General features: G+C 40.5%; 1 protein-coding gene across 1 annotated transcript; it reads right to left on the reverse strand.

Moving 5' to 3' along the window:
• Window positions 1-2,453: 2,453 nt before the first annotated feature.
• Window positions 2,454-15,213, reverse strand: atp6ap1lb (ATPase H+ transporting accessory protein 1 like b). Its single transcript, XM_031753298.2, has 7 exons — window positions 14,699-15,213; window positions 7,671-7,708; window positions 7,061-7,143; window positions 5,459-5,697; window positions 5,227-5,277; window positions 4,846-5,089; window positions 2,454-4,490 (listed from the first exon to the last, which is right to left on the reverse strand). Exons 1-7 carry the CDS (start codon window positions 14,830-14,832, stop codon window positions 4,254-4,256), a joined length of 1,026 nt encoding a protein of 341 aa, XP_031609158.1. The 5' UTR covers window positions 14,833-15,213; the 3' UTR covers window positions 2,454-4,253.
• Between the last annotated feature and the right edge of the window lie 878 nt (window positions 15,214-16,091).

The raw sequence follows: 16,091 nt of genomic DNA on the forward strand, positions 1-16,091 counted from the left end.
CTCAACACACATGGGTGATGGAGAAGGAAAATGATCCAAAACACCAGCAAGTCCACCTCTGAGTAGCTCTAAAATACATAGTGAATGTTCTGGAGTGGCCTAGACAAAGTCGGAACTTAAATCTGATCGAGATGGTTTGGCATGACATTAAATAGGCTGGTCAACCTTAAAAACAGGTTGTTCAATCTTAGAAACCCTCCAATGTGGCTAAATTTAAAAAATTCGATAAAGAAGAGTAAGCCAAAATTTCTCCACAGCAGTGTGAAAGATTCATTGTCAGTCATCCAGTTATCTCAAATGCTTGCACAAGCAGTTATTAGGTTTAGGGGTTAGAGGTTAGAGGTCACATAACGCCAGGTAGGTTTGGATGCTAGTTTTTGCTTACTAAATGAAATCATTGCTGAAAAACTGCATTATGTATTTACTCAAAAATCAAAATCAGGAAGAAATGAGGAAGTGGGCACTGTAACAGTGGCTTTTTAAAATGAATCAACCAGCAGTCACTGTTCACTGCTCACCTGCTTCTGAAGTTAATGTTTATTTTAACATTTCGCTCGGATTGTAACCTGATGCTTTCTTGACTTTCGTGAACAATGTATCAGCAGTAAGACCCGTTACTAAGAGTATTCTGCTATTCTTTTTCAAATGCAGTACCAAGGATCTGACCACAAGATGTCAACATTTTTCCACCTAAAAACAATCCCTTCACGGCAATTTAGTGTGTTCATTCTGTCATTATTGTACAGGAAGTGATGCATTTTACGTGTAAAAAGTACGTTTTTTACCCCACATTTGACTCAAGAATACTTTGGTATACAGTGATCATGGTCAACTCAGGGACTGCAAGGTGCCCAGGCCCTATGGCTGCAAAACAAGTCCAAATCATCAGCCCTCCACCACCATGCTCAGCTTGTTTGTGCTGATATGCTGTTTGATTTTCACCAAACGTGATGTTGTGTATTATGACCAAACAGCTGCACTTTGATCTCGTCTGTCCAAAGAACAGAAGTCTTATAGCTTGTTCAGATGCAGCTCTGCAAACCCAAGGAATGTGTTCATGTTCCTTTTAGAGGGTAGAGACAGCTCTTGCTAACAGCCAAACTTGTTTAGTCTTTTTATAATTTTATAGTCATGAATTTTTAAATGTAACATGCTAACTGGGGCCTGCATAGTCTGAGATGTAGCTGTTTGGAATTGCATGGTCTGACCTTGGGGTGAATTTTCTGGGGCATTCACTCCTTGGAAGATTGTGGCACATCTAAATCCTCCAACCAGCAAACTACCAAAATTTACTTTCAGAAAAACCTTAAGAGATGTGATCACACTTTGTTATGATTAGTTACTTAAGTCTGTTGAGGCAGTATGTGTTTTCTTGGTTTTTCACAGGAATGCAGAGTCCTGTAAAACACTCAATTTCCCTTTAATGTCATTTTGTCTCACACTTTCAGTCCCTCTGAACCAGAACGAATGAAATGAACTATAAGTCTAACAGGGAACAAAACACCAAACTTCAAAGAATGACAATAAAATAAAAACGACTGACGTTTTAACAAAAAATGTAAATTCTTCAAGCATAAGTACAGTTTTCTCTCCTGTCCAATTTTGTGTTTGCTGGCATCTAGATGTGAGTCAGGATATAAAAACGTCGGTTCTGTCTGATGTCTGGCCAATTATGTGTCGTTTGTTTGCTTCAGTGATTTTTTTTTTAACTATAATTTTTATCTCCATAGACTTAAAAAGCAACAATGTGTTTCAACAAGAACTTTCTGCACTGACCCAACCCTTGCATCACATCTTGAAATCTACATTTGTGATGCTATACTGCCACTGTCAAGTGCTAGCTGATAGGATCACTTGTTGCCACTAGGTGTCTCTGTAGCATTTCAGCTGCTATGGGTGATGTTAAAAGTAGAGGGCTGAAAAGATTATTTCATAATTATTCATCATCACGGAGAGTCGTATTATAGCCAAGTCCAATCTGAGGCACATACTTTAGCCTGTTTCAGTGTCATGTGGGTGAATAATTTAATGTGAACTGTGTTAAAATATTTCAAACTGTGGATACAGAGATATCCTGTGAGATCATCTTTTCAAAAGCAGAAAAGAGAACTGGCTTGACTGCAATTTAACTCATGGCTACGATTGCCTTGGATGTTTCCACGAAGGAGTTTTATTGGATATCTGCCGCCAGGTAAGACATTTTAGGTCAGAGAAAGGTGAGAGAAGAGAGCAGATGGCACACAGGAGGGGGGGGGCCTGGTGCCCGACCTGGACACTGTGCTGGAAAACTGAAGTTTGAATAACAGTTAACAAGATGAACAAAATGTTTAAACAATATTATGCAGTCAGGTTACCAAAAAACACATGATGATATTTAGAATATGTGTATTGACGTTTTTAAGTGCAGCAAACTACATCCAATATAAACACAACAGACTTTTTTTTTTCCTCTGAATATCTTTTATTGTTCAATCTACATCAGTCTGTGCTTAGACAAACTGCCTCCAATCTTTTCATAGTTTGTAGGATACATTTATGACCAAAGAACACATTTCACACTGCTACAGATTGACAGAACTGCCATATTGAATGTTAAGATATCTATTTACTGTCATGCTGAGTGTTTTTATCAGAAGTAATGACTTACTGATGCTGTTACTGCTGCTAGTGTGGCATCTGGCATTATAATGGCATCTATGAGTCCTGATGGATGGACGGCATTCCATAGCATTGTCCTTCTATGGTAGGAATTTGCACTGTAATTTACAGTTTAATGAAACTGGACCTTATATCCTCGAGCCCAGCGTAAAACAAATAGACAAACAATGCAATATGTTAATCCTTTGTCGTAAAAATCAAATGCATTGATACTTTCACCAATCCTTGTAGCACAATGTCTTACTTGCACCTATGCTTATTACTTGTGCAGTATTTGAAGATAGTAAACAGCTATGATCGTATAGAGATCTTAAAGTATCTACAGCTTTGTATATCCTTTTGCTTATGAGGATTAGCATAGTCATCCTGTACCTAATAGTATTTCATGATTACAATGTATATAAAAAAAAGACCTCCGCGAAGTGACACTTTTGTACATGTTGTGTGTCTCTTTTTTGTTTTGTACATAGCTGTAATGGTTAGCTTTTATTTTCACATTGTCTTATTCTGTCTCTCACCATAATTTATGGCAACTCCTTTGTAGCTTCACTTTGGCAGTCAAATCCAGTGGTGCAGATGGAGGACCCGTGGCCTCACCTGGTCAAACAACGAGAGTCGTTTCATCCCAAGACCCGCGTTCCTGCCAAGCCCTAAGACGGGCCGTCTTGTGCAGCATAGTTCCTTGTAGAGTCTTTGAGTTCCTGGTTAGTGCTTTCGCAACTAACCAATGTTGTGCTAGTTAGTAGAAACCCCCTTATCTTGCTGGTCTGTTTAAAGGCCATTTCACAGTTAAGTCCCAAGCAGCAGTCTTGTTCAGGGGCAGGGTGAGAGATGCCAGAGGCTCTGAAGGGCCAGTAGTGTTGGCACATTCACTCCAGTCACTCCGATGCTAGACCAGTGGTTCCTGAAATTTCCCTTTGCTTACCAGTCCAAAGCTTTTCAAGCTCCTTCTACTTCATGCCATATCTGATTATTTTAAGCTGCAACTTAAGCCAGCCTCTCTGTAATCCTCATTATTAGGAAACACTGCACTAGCCAAAGTAGACTTTTCAGCATGTAGCTAATACGGCTATCTCTGCTATAAAACTGGCTCTTTGAAGAATTTCCTACAGCAATGTCAGACAAAGTTTTGTCATAAAAGCTTGTCGGCCATGTAGTACATACATTTATACATCTGATGTTAGCTGTATTAGCTACAGCTGCTAGGTTGATAAGGTGTTTAATGGCTGACTGGGGTAAAGAACTGTATACACTGTTGCCCTTCAGGGCCCCGGGACAGACCTTGACCTTTGACATCAGGGTCATGAGCCATCTCTGGGAGAGGCTTGAACATCCAAACGCTTCGTTCAAAATATGGACGCCAAGATGCAGATCGATGAGGAAAGAAGAAAAAGTATCCCACCACGGTCTACATTTACTTAAAGCAGTTAAGACTTAGAAGGTTTTCATATGAACAGGCAAAGTTGTCATTTTGTTAAACAAATATTCAGTGGAGGATACTTTTTCAATCTTGTAGTCCCTTGTGCTCCCCTCAGCCTTGCTTCTCAGCTTTCTCTCCCTCTCTCCCCCGCCATCTTCTGGCTCTTCGCTTTCCTTCACAGACTGTTTTTGTCTGGCAACTCTGCCTCTGGACTACGGGGGAAGTAGACTGTGGCTTTGTGCTCCTCGTAGCGGTCGATGTGCTTGAGGTGTACCACCATATGCAGGGCATAGGCTAAGACGAGGAGCAGAATCAAAGATGTCACCAAGCCCATGAGGATGGCTGGTGTCAGGAAAGTAGCACAGTCACTGGCCGATGCAAACTTGTCTGACTGAACATTGAAGGCCTGGATCTGGAAGAGCAAAGAGAAGCCAGAAAGATGAGATTAGGCCGAACTAAAGAGGACAACTGGCTCTTACTGGGCTTACCAAGCATAGAGAAACTGGGCAGATGGACAGGTTGAGACAGCCTAAGCAGATGGCTAAACAGACAGAGTGGAAACAGACTGACAGTCTGCCAAACAGGCAGGAAAAGGACAGACTGACTGACCTATGGCCAAACAGGCGTAGCACGAAGGCAAAAAGCTGGCAAACACAGATACATGCACACATATAGAGACCGGGACAGACAATGATATAATAGCAAATGTGCAGACATTATTAGAAGAGTTACACAACAAAGGCTGTGCCCTTTGTGCGACAGTATACCTGGAAATCAGTGAACGTGATGTGCCAATTAGCAGATGTGTCAGTGTGGGAGCTGGGCACTAGCAGGGTGTCATATTTGTGCAGGCTGCTGACGTGCTGGCAATGGTAGGATGAAGTGGCAGGAGCGTAGACCTCGCTGGCATTGAATGTAGCCTCTTGGGTCCAGTTGTAGTGGATGTGGACGCTGTCTAGTGTGAACCAGTTTTGACCAGCTGCCTCATAAAAAGTATTGGACATCTGTAGTCTGGTGGAGGACACAGTTCAGTTTGTTAGATGTACAGTCCACACATGACCACTTACTCTGTAAACTGTACGTTCTAATACAACAATAATGTTCAATGTGATAAATAAAATGTAAGAAGTTAGTCAGTGTGTTTTTACCTTATTACAAGACCTCGCAAGTCTTCCACATCACCAAACTTTAAAGAAAGCCTTTGGCAGGAAAAGACCAAAAGAAACGTAAACATTTAACACAGAAACCCAGAGGAACTGTCAGTGCATTTTTTTAGATCAACGTATTTCTACTGCCTTGTTTGATAGCAAGGTTGTGAAATATAATGTATCATGTATAATGTTAAAGCAACTGCGCAGTAAGGGGTCCTCAGTGACTTACGTAGCTTTCTCTTTGGTGCAGATGGAGCCTTTAGTGTCCACAGGTGAGTTTGGGTTAAAGACCCTTTCAGTTAGATCAATGAAGGTGTGGTTCCTGTAGCGGATTGCGAGTCGCTTTGCCTTAAACAGAATGCAAGTCTTCCCGTTGTAAGACACACTCAGCGGGCCATAAGGCCCCATCAGAGACTGGAGCAGCTTCCTCTTACTGTGAGACATCCCAGGATGGTGCCAGTTAAAAGGCTGCCAACATATGAAGAAAGTCATTAAGCACAGGATCAATTTAAAAAATGACAGTAAATCTGCAGAAAAAGCACAAGTAGCTGCGCTTTTGCATTCCCGGCTTCTTCCTTCTACGCTTTTCTATATGTGCTTTTCCCCGTTTCAAAGGCTGGAAGTGGCTGTATGCCCTGACGTACTGCTGATCAAAATGTGACAATAAATAAGTTAATCTAGAAATCAAAAGAATTTATATTTGTTCTTGCTGAAGCCAATAAAAAAAATAAAAGATTATGTAATATGTGATTAGATTATATAACATGACCCAAACAAATTGACATTTTGGGCAATATATCATAGAGTAATTCATTTCAATTTCAGAGAGTAATCCACTTATTCATTGTAAAATCATCTAAATTAAACGATATAAAGTTTTGCTTTTTTTCCCTCCATAAAAGCAGACCCTGGTGGATCCAGCTGCTTAACAGGGACACAGCTTTAGAGACCATAAATCCAAGTTATCCTATTCCTCGATCTGTGCAGCCGTTTCTGTCACCGTTGCTCTTCCACAGCATATGTCAGCATGATACGTGCATACAATCGCCAACCAGCTCTTGATTTATTTCCACACCAAGCAAGCTTGACTTAGTGCACAAGCTACCATGCCTCCTTTTTATGCATGCAGTGATATTTGATTTCAAAAGGGCAATTTGAAAATCACCTTTCTGTCAAGCTTGTCATCATGATTATAATTTCACTCGTGTGTAAAGTTCAGTGGTCCAACCGCCACTTGAATGCCAAATGAGGAAGGAGCTGTGCGTGGAAAACAGGATCTTTCCGAATTTGCAGATATTTGTGTGGCAGCTGTTCCGCTGCATTGGTTGTGAAAATAGTAATTGCCTCTCTGTCTGGCTTTTTAATCTCTGTGCTCAAAGGCTACATGTCACTGGAGGCTGTTTGACTGAAGCCAGCACTAATTTACAACATATATATAAAGAAGTAGTCACATTGTGATGTTACTCTTAAATAACTGGATATGTGTGGTAATTTTCCAAAACATTTCAAAACTATAACAGTTAATGATATAAAATCTATATAAAAGTATCAGTTAACCAGTATTAACTGATACAACTGGATGCAACAGCTTATACAGCATGTTTATTGCAGAATTTTCAGTGGCAGTAGTCCTGTGTGTGGGTGGCAAAGATGTTTTACCTCTGGTGAATATGAGACTACAATATTCCCACATTCAAGGTCATGCAGTATGGCTGAGTGAGCATGCTCTGTTTTGTTTGCGAGCATCCTAGTGTGTGTTTCGGTGTGTATTTGTATGTGTGAGCGAATGGCTGACGGTGGAGAGAGCCCGGCTAGAACAGAGAGACTGTACCTGCAGTATTCTCCTGAGTGGGTTTTCATCTTCGGGCGTCAAATAAACCTCTTCACTTTCTAAGCCGTACTCACCATCTTGACCTGAAAACACGTACACACGTTACCGCATCGCCGAAGATGTTGGTACACAAAAAAGGCTGATTGCAATACTGCGTTACAGATTGCAACACAATCATAGAAGGTCGCACGATATTAAACGCACACACAGTCACAAAGAGGCTTTGTGTGTACCTCATTGCTCAGGCTCATATCTATTTCCAGCTGTTTTGCGTCATCACACTGACTCATCGGCAGTTTATTTCACAGTTACGGTACTAAGTGTTTACAAATACTGTTTATCTCGATCCAGAAACATACGTTTTGAAATTATGTAATTGAAAAGAATGTTTTCATCAATTTTCCACCTTTGTGTCAGAGAGCCTAAAAACAGCAGCACGTCTTCCCGCCGAGGTGCACGGATCATATGAACTCCACGCTTTATAACGCTGAATGTCTCCAGTGTTAGGAAAGAAATGCATTTGTCACGTCTATCCAACACATCAGTGTCAAAATTACCATGGCAGGTTTGATTGAATCAGGCCTTGTGTCACACCAGATTTGTTACTTACTTGATGTGACTCTTGTTGCTTGTTTGGGGTTCTCTTTGCTGTGGGAAAGACAGAACACACAATGAGGTCTTGCAACTGCAACACAAAGGATCATTTTTAAGAGTTTTCTTTCGTTAATAATGCCTTAATGTGTAACAGCTGTAAAAATCCATTTTCTACAAGTACAGCAAACACACAACAACAATAAAAAAAAGGTCTGTTTACATAAAACTGAGTATTATGCAAAAAAATGTGTATTTTAATGTACTCTACATACAACTAAATGTTCCATGAAATACAACATAGAACAAAACAAGCTGTTTTATATATCTAAATGACATGTTTTATGTTTTAGCATAGCATTTAGACCAAAATACCACCAAATGCAAGGTTCATGCTGCTCTAAGGTAACATTAATGGTAACTAACAAAATCATGTTTTATGTCTCTGTAATAGTTGATTCACCAGTATGTGAAAGCTTATTAACTAAAGTAATGTTTTTAATGCTAAAATCTAATTATTATTGTTATCAAAGAATTTTTAAATTTACTGTTATACAAATAAAAGCTGAAAAAATAGTTAAACACACTTTATACAGTTATTTACTTGCATCCCTGAACATAAAATTTTGTTTTAGTTGTTGCATTTTATGCTTGAGTAATTCCAAACTTCTCTGGAAAGTTAAGTGTGCCGGCTCAAATTTGGGTATAAAAACATGAGTTCAGTTTGTTTTTTGCCTAATGAATAACAATATCTTTTTGGACAGACTTCTAAAATAGTCTTTAAACAGGCTAAACAATTTCCAAACTGGTAATTATGCTTCTTTAATCTGTTTATACATGTATATGTGCCATATTTAAGAGACTCTTTCCATATGGGAGTGCACAGAGCACAACTACACATTTCCTCACTGTATAGTTGTTTGTCTGGTGTTTGGCTTTTTCTAAAAATGTGTCTTTGATTTGGGACTGACCTACATTGTGTACTGGGAACAGATTTTTCCACACCTTTGTCCTTGCCCTGCTGCTCTTGGTCTATCTAAACTCCACACAGCCTGACTTCTTCAAGCTCATCCTGATCCTTTTAACTGTCTAATCAAAGACGTGATACAACAATTGGCTTACGAAGTGGCGCTGGCTACTTTTGTTTATTACAGTGGTCCAGCTAGAAGCCTGATCGTGACCTGCCCTGATCCATTATTTGGGTTGGCTTCCTAAGCTCTACACAATAGCTAGTTATAATGGGCTTATAAAAGTTAAATCCCAAGATCTGTTGGAGTGGGTATTACAATTAACATCTGTCTTTTGGGTCATCCCCTATTACTTTAGTCAGTTTCTCAGCTTTGTTCGGCAGCATTTCAAGTCATTTTATGAACTGCAGTACAACAAAAACAATGCGTGGAGGGAACTTCTGTCAATGATATTATCTGTGTTATTTAGCTGAATACTAACGCTGCAAATTTCTTCTTAAAAGACAGAATGAGGATGACCTGAATATTTATACTAAGTTTAAACACACAAAAGCCAACTGAAACATCTGCTGTCAAGGACTGCTCACAATTATGTTTCTTTAAAAGTCCAGACAAAAGTGGAACAACTCCTGTAGTTAAAAGATCTTCGACCAACCTCCATTAAATCCTGTGATAAAAAGGGGAATTTCTTTTCTTACAGTTTATTTCTTATTATTTACTTATTTTGGAGTTAAGAAATACAGATTTTTTTCACACAATTTTAATTAGGAGGCCAAGGTGAAGGTGGGATACTGTGCAGGTAAGCAGACAGCTAACAAATGAATAGGAATCAGACGGTTACAGTCTGGGAGTAAGCTGCCAGACATATCAGTGCCAGGAGACTGGAGCAGTTATTTGCCCGTATGGTGCCGTTTCCACCTGGGCAATATGGTGTAGTTAAGTGTCAGATGGATTAGGATTAGTGGTAAGTACAGGCCAGGTCCACTGGGGCCCAAATTATGAGAGACGTAGGCCCAGAACAAGATGAAGAGATTAAGGAATGATGTCAGAGGCTGCAGCGTTCAGAACAGGAGACAAGTAATGCATCAGACCTGACCTCTGAAATCGTGACTTACTGTACAGAGGTCCAAACGATTTGAACTTTGGCCATGACAATCCAATTCAATTCAAAACATGGCAGTAAAATTTGTGTGAAATAAATATCTCCTTTCATTTTCATATAAAAATATATCAAATCATTATTAGAGATTTATGGCCTTCTCATTGTTACTTATACAACAGGTTATGGTTTTTTTTCCATGAAACAACTTTATAATTTCGGGTGTATGGATAAAAAATTATTAAAAAACAAAACATGAAATTCTGCAATAAGCTTGTGGAATCAAATATGTGGATAGAGACTAATGCTTTCTGTGCACAGCAACAACATTGTTGACGTTTCAGCTTTCTTGCTACATTGCTGCAGTTATCAGGTGAGCATTTGCAGGAATAATTTGAAATAATCATGAGTTCAGCGGCATCGGCATGATGATTTCTGCTGAATTGGAATGAGTTCGCGCTCTAGTGTCAGTCTCTGTATGCCAGTTCTTCAGCCTCATTTATAGCCCACGTGTGCCAACTTTTACATCAAGTCCAAGTCTTCCTGCAATATGTGTCTGTACTCTTGTGTATACATTCCAAAGAACCTGCTCCCATGTACTGGCTCCCTAAACTATTGTATGAAAAACAATAACAGGGTTTATGTATATGGTAAATCCAAATATTTATATATCCCTAGGTGAATGCTGGGTAAGCATGACTGTATAAAACAGCTGCCAAAAGCACTACATTTGGCAGCAGGCAGTTGCAACTGAAACCTCACTAGCGTGGTAGACACTTGGCTGCTGCTCACTGACTGCCTGCACTAATATTGGGGACATATATGATATTATAGGTACAAAAACACTTAAAAAAAAAAAAGCATTTAATATCTGATTTATATTTTCTATCTGATATTCATTACGAGTTAATGCAAACATTTCAGCGACAGTCACCGGTTAATACTCAGATGAACTAAATCAACCACAAGCAAATGAGGACTTCTTCCTGCACATCTTCCCGGGCCTCAGCTGGCTGATAGGTGCCAGAGGAGGCTGCGCAAGTGTGCAAGTGCTAACTAAAGCCCAGCCGATTTTTCCTGTGCCAGTTTCACGATATCAGCAGACCTGGACTTCTGCAGCCCCATCATTGGCTCAGCCCGTCACACGGTGCCTGAGTGCTGAACAAACCCTTTATATAATCAAAGCCAAGCCAGAGCCACTCCTTGGGTCACCTCAGTCCCCTCACATATAACAAAATGAAAAAAAACCCTCACGCAAATGTTCAAACATGCTCCCACATTACTCGTGTCCACTTTAACAGTACGAAGATAGCCTCAATACATGATGACAATCTTATAATTACAGATATTCTCAGCACTTTTAGCGTTTTCAGCATCTGGTTTTTCAATATATCAATCCTACACGTGGGATCTCAATCGCTACATGTTTACTGGACTCAAGTGTGCAGATAGCTGATTATCTCGGCTCGTCTGGGCTTCTGCTGTGAGCTGCTGAGCAGAGAAAAGGTGTGGTGCCTGATCCCCAAACTTGTAAACAAGTCCCATTAGCTTCTGCTAACACAGAGCGCTGAGTGCTGCACTGTGATGCTCTGTAAACCACGATCAGTCCATCCAACTCTTTACATTCGACAGCCTTTGTACAATGAGTTTTACTTTAAATACTGTGGTTAATTCATCTCGCCATTTTTAAACTGAATTTTTTTATTCAAAATGTAACAAAATGATGAGTGGTAACATTTCTTTAATATATATTTAATATATTTCCAAAATTACAACTTAATTTGAATCCTACTAGAAATTTATAGTATATTTGTAAATATATATATTTAAATTGCCAAAAGTTTACTGGAAAATTTTGAATTTTTTTATTCAAAATGTAACAAAATGATGAGTGGTAACATTTCTTTAATATATATATATTTATCCACTAGTTTTAGATCTCTCAGCCTACAATCACTGTCATTGTTGCTCAGTTGTGATGTGTTCTTACTGCTCATATTTCCTTGTATTATGCCTACATGAAACTTCAAACCCAGATATGGTAGTATTTCACAATGTACAGGAAGAACTTCTATTGCTGGGTAACATTAACGTCAAAGCCATAATATTTTTTAGGCATGTAAAACATACTCTACATTCAATTGTTTAAAAGTATTTAATCAGACAATAAATTATTATCCCTGGCAAGGCAGGAAAACATGTCTTAATCCCAGACTGTGCAGGTGCTGGCCTATTAATAGATTTATTAGTGCAGATTAAGATTTAAGAGTTGGACTAAAATACTGCTTGGAGTCTGGCTGCCATTTCTGTGTAGCTCTGGTTGTGTGCTAGAGTTGTGCAAATCTTCCTACTCCTTTGAGATCAAAGGGTTAAGGGTTAGGGCAGCAGTGCTGAAACGTTATGAATGCATTCAAACAGGGACTAGAACACATGATTATTCACTTTTGACTTGATTTTTTTTTTCATTTTGTTTGGGTTCTGAGTCTTTTTCCCTGGTAAACACAGTAAACATATTTATGATTTTAAATAATTCCTGAATTATTCTAAAATTAGCTGCTGGTCTTTTTAACCCTTTAATCTTTCTCCAAATAGGATCACTCAGCAGTCATCTACTGGAAATCTAGCACTTTGACCTCTAATCTCTATGTTAAAGTCAGGTCAAAGAGCCAAAATACATTTCAGCACATGCTGACTACAGAACGTGATGGACACACTTTTTACAGTTTACAGCTACATGACTGATAAACAGACTGAAGCAAGCATGCGTGGGAGAGTGGGTGCAACTTGTAGCTTTGATGAGTTGTATATTGTATACTTGCTATCTGTTCTTTGCAAAAACACCGTTTTATATAAAACAATTTATATTGACAGGTTTTTGTAACTTGAGAATAAATTTACCTTAATATGGAAAGGCATGCAAGACATCTTGTGCTATTGTAGACACCACTGGGAATTATAAACACTCGGAGGCTATTTTTCGCTGTACAGTGGGAGTGATAAAATGCAAGTATAAGTGTGATGTCACAGACTCAAGATACTGTGTTACGGCCAAGTAACTTGTATAACTGTTTGAGAAATGTATTGGGACGTTACTAATTTAAAACTGGATTCTATGGATAACTGAACTGAATTAAGTTTGATTAAAACATGCTCTTCTGATGTTGTTATATTCGCAACATCAGAGGAGCATGTAGTGAAGAGGTCTCCAAGACTTCTTAGTCTTGCAGCATAAAAAGGTCCAAACAGAAACATTTTACACACTTCATAAGAACTTTAAACTACAGTTACAGAACCTCCTGCTCTCTCTCAGTCTGTGCCCAAAGCTGCACAACAAGAGAGGTGATTTCCAAAATTACAACTTAATTTGAATCCTACTAGAAATTTATAGTTTAAATGTAAATATATATATTTAAATTGCCAAAAGTTTACTGGACAATTTTGAATATTATTTAAAATGTATTTAATTATAACATCCTTAAAAGTTTAGATATTTAGCTATAGATTATGATTTATACTAATATGTCTATGGCTAAGCAAAGAGCTTTATAATGCTGCGAAGCTCTAGGCTATTAAACTTTGCCCACTTCCATATTGCATCTGCTACAGTAGCAGACATCACTTCACTCACAATGTCTAGTTTGCTGCCTTTTTTCTTCTCATTACTTTCCTGCAACACCTAGTCAATCAAAAGTAGCAGCTTCTATCTCACTGTACCTTTCCTTCTACGTTTCCAATGTTATGCTCCACTACAAGGCTGCTTTTATATAACAGCATTTCGGAGTGTGTCAGCGCTGAGACCGAGGCTGTGTCTGGGGACCAGAGCTGTTACGTTGCAGAGTTACATACAAAGTTTGATCCAGGCAATAGGCTCACAAACCCCTGGAGATATTTGCGCAGCCTTTCTCTGTCAGAGGGTATCTGTCTGGGTTTTACGACCCCAAATTGAGCTGGAATGAAAGAAATCCCGCGAGAATTCTTATATTCGGCTCTAAATCCAAGTTATTTGTGCCCCGGACTTGCAAACATGTGTACAGATAAGATAGTTCGTGCAATAAATGAAAGCATCGCAGTAATAATCTCCCACCCATCCACTGTGTATTACCACACTCAAAGTGCAATAACAAGGGAAATCATTTGAACTATGATTAAAGAGTACTGAATGAGAAACTGTGGTATATTATGGCTCTGAAGCATTTGTGCTATAGAGGATTGTGTGAACCATCATGCATGGCATAGTTTCAAGAGCCTTACATGGATTTGGCACAGTATTATAGGTCTTTGCTGTGATGTCTCTGTAAGCAGGCAGGAATTGGCGCTACCAAAAGCCCTGGCTGCTTGCTCGGTGCTGTCCCTGTCACACTGTTGTGAATGCCTTTACATTTGAGCCCTGAATATTTTATCCAGATTTGACCTGCAGGACTGCATGTGCATTATGCAGACATAGCCGGCTAAAATTCTCCTCTCCACTCTTCCTCTCTCTCTCCCCCTCCTCTCTCAATGACTGCATCAGTAAACAGACCCCAACAGACCATCCCTGATGCATCCTCTCCACCCTGTCCCATCCTTGTTTACCTTTCCTTCCTGCTTCCTTGTCTTCTCTTCTTTCTCCTCTCCTTGCTCTCTGTACCTCTCCTGCAGGCCCACTGCCCCAACCTTATTTAGCTTCCTCTTGCCAGACCAGCACTACTGTACAGAGACAACAGCCCCATCCGTGATCGATGAGCAGCGTCTGATGCAGTCCCCAACACTGAGACAAACAAAGCCTCGCACCTCAGCTCTTTCTGGCACACCAACACTGCCCGAATCCATAATTTGAGGCATACCCAAGGTGAAATGTTTAAAAGCGTTGCAAAGGAGAAAGAGAGGGGCAATAAAAACGACCCTAAGAGAACACATCAGCATCTCAGCATCCCTGCATGCGTCTCCGTGTACCCCTCCCCCTCCCCAACACCCCTCCTCTGTTCACAGAGATGGATTTACCTCCTGTCCAAGATCTCAGGCACTTCGTCATAGGTAAGTCCTGGCTGTGCTTCTTCGTCGTGGAACGAGAGCCCAGGCCGGCTGAGAGCGGACAGCAAGGCGAGGGAGCAGAGGAGGAATGCGTGTGCAGCCATTGAGACAATAAGAGGAGACTGCCGCTGGTTGCGCTCCGCTTCATAATCTGCTCTTCAAGCAGCGCCCGAGACCCAGCTCCTCTGACTGGCAGGCAGCGCGGCCAATCAGCTGCGAGCAGAGTCGATCGGTGTGCGTCACAGTCCCCCCACTCCTCGCTGCACCTTCTCTCCTCTCCTCTCACCCTACTCCCTTCTCTGTCATCCTCCCTCTGCTGCCTCTCACTTTGCTCACCCTCCCGCATCCATTCCTGCGCTCTCGGTCTTCTTTTCCCCTCTTTCATGCTCACATGGCTGCAGGCAAGCCACAGTGGCTCGGTTCTTTTTTCATTTTTTCAAACATATTTCATCATACCTATGCTACCAACGAAGAAATAAATAAATAAATACGGTACACAGTGGGCACAGGCGTACTCACACGTTCGTCCACACACGTTGCCAAGCGCGCCTGCGCACACGAACACACTCGCAGACTAAACGTACAGTCGTATGTCTGTGGAAAATCACCTGAGAATGACAAGGTCAGGTTGTGTAGGAGGGCAGCAGGATGTGGACATGTCTTTAGGTGGCCGAAGGGAGGGGGAAAAACACAGAGGCAAAGCTGCATGACCTAGATCTCCAGTGCGCTGCCACAGTAGCAGAATTAATTCATTTGATGTGTTGTTGTGAGCACTGAAGAAGGCCCGAGGCTGAGGAAATTGTCCACTGAGGCTGCAAATATGGATGACAGAAGCAGCTGAGCAGCCGTGGGTAAGACGAGAGCGAGGGTCCAGCACTGAAGACCCTCACGGCTGATTCCGTTTCCTCCTCATTATCTAGCCCGCATGCGTGAGACGCCGCAGGATCTCGATACGTCTTCTCAAAGGCCTATCTTTTATTCCCATATCCCACGATGTGATGATTTTCGTTAAGAGTGGTTATATAACTGAATGTGGTGACCTAGTATCGTGGTAGATTTTCACATCGATGCGTGGTAATGTTCATAAGAACGACTGCCAAGCGAAATTGTGGATACCCCGTCGTTTTCTTTCATAAAGCAAACATCACTTCTGGTTGTCTAGAATAATGGTAGTGTTCAGTAGTTCACCCTCCTTTGCAGCTAAAGTCTGCACACAGATAGATAGATAGATAGATAGATACTTATGTGGCTGTGCATGGTTTTGTGAGTGACGTGTGTGTTTGTGCTAAGGCTAAAATATTGCTGAATGTGTGAGAGGTCAGCTGTGAGACAGACCTTTGCCCATACAGTAACAGGAGTTGAC

The sequence above is a fragment of the Oreochromis aureus genome, linkage group 20, assembly GCF_013358895.1.
Source record: "Oreochromis aureus strain Israel breed Guangdong linkage group 20, ZZ_aureus, whole genome shotgun sequence".
Taxonomy (NCBI): domain Eukaryota; kingdom Metazoa; phylum Chordata; class Actinopteri; order Cichliformes; family Cichlidae; genus Oreochromis; species Oreochromis aureus.

Bases quoted from the DNA above. Each gene is read 5' to 3' on its own strand.
- atp6ap1lb (XM_031753298.2), bottom strand. From the start codon at position 14,832: ATGGCTGCACACGCATTCCTCCTCTGCTCCCTCGCCTTGCTGTCCGCT. The intron at 5,698-7,060 runs GTACAGTCTCTC...ATATGTTGGCAG, and splicing joins CACTCAGGAGAATACTGCAG to CCTTTTAACTGGCACCATCC. The intron at 4,491-4,845 runs GTATACTGTCGC...TTGCTCTTCCAG, and splicing joins TCACGTTCACTGATTTCCAG to ATCCAGGCCTTCAATGTTCA.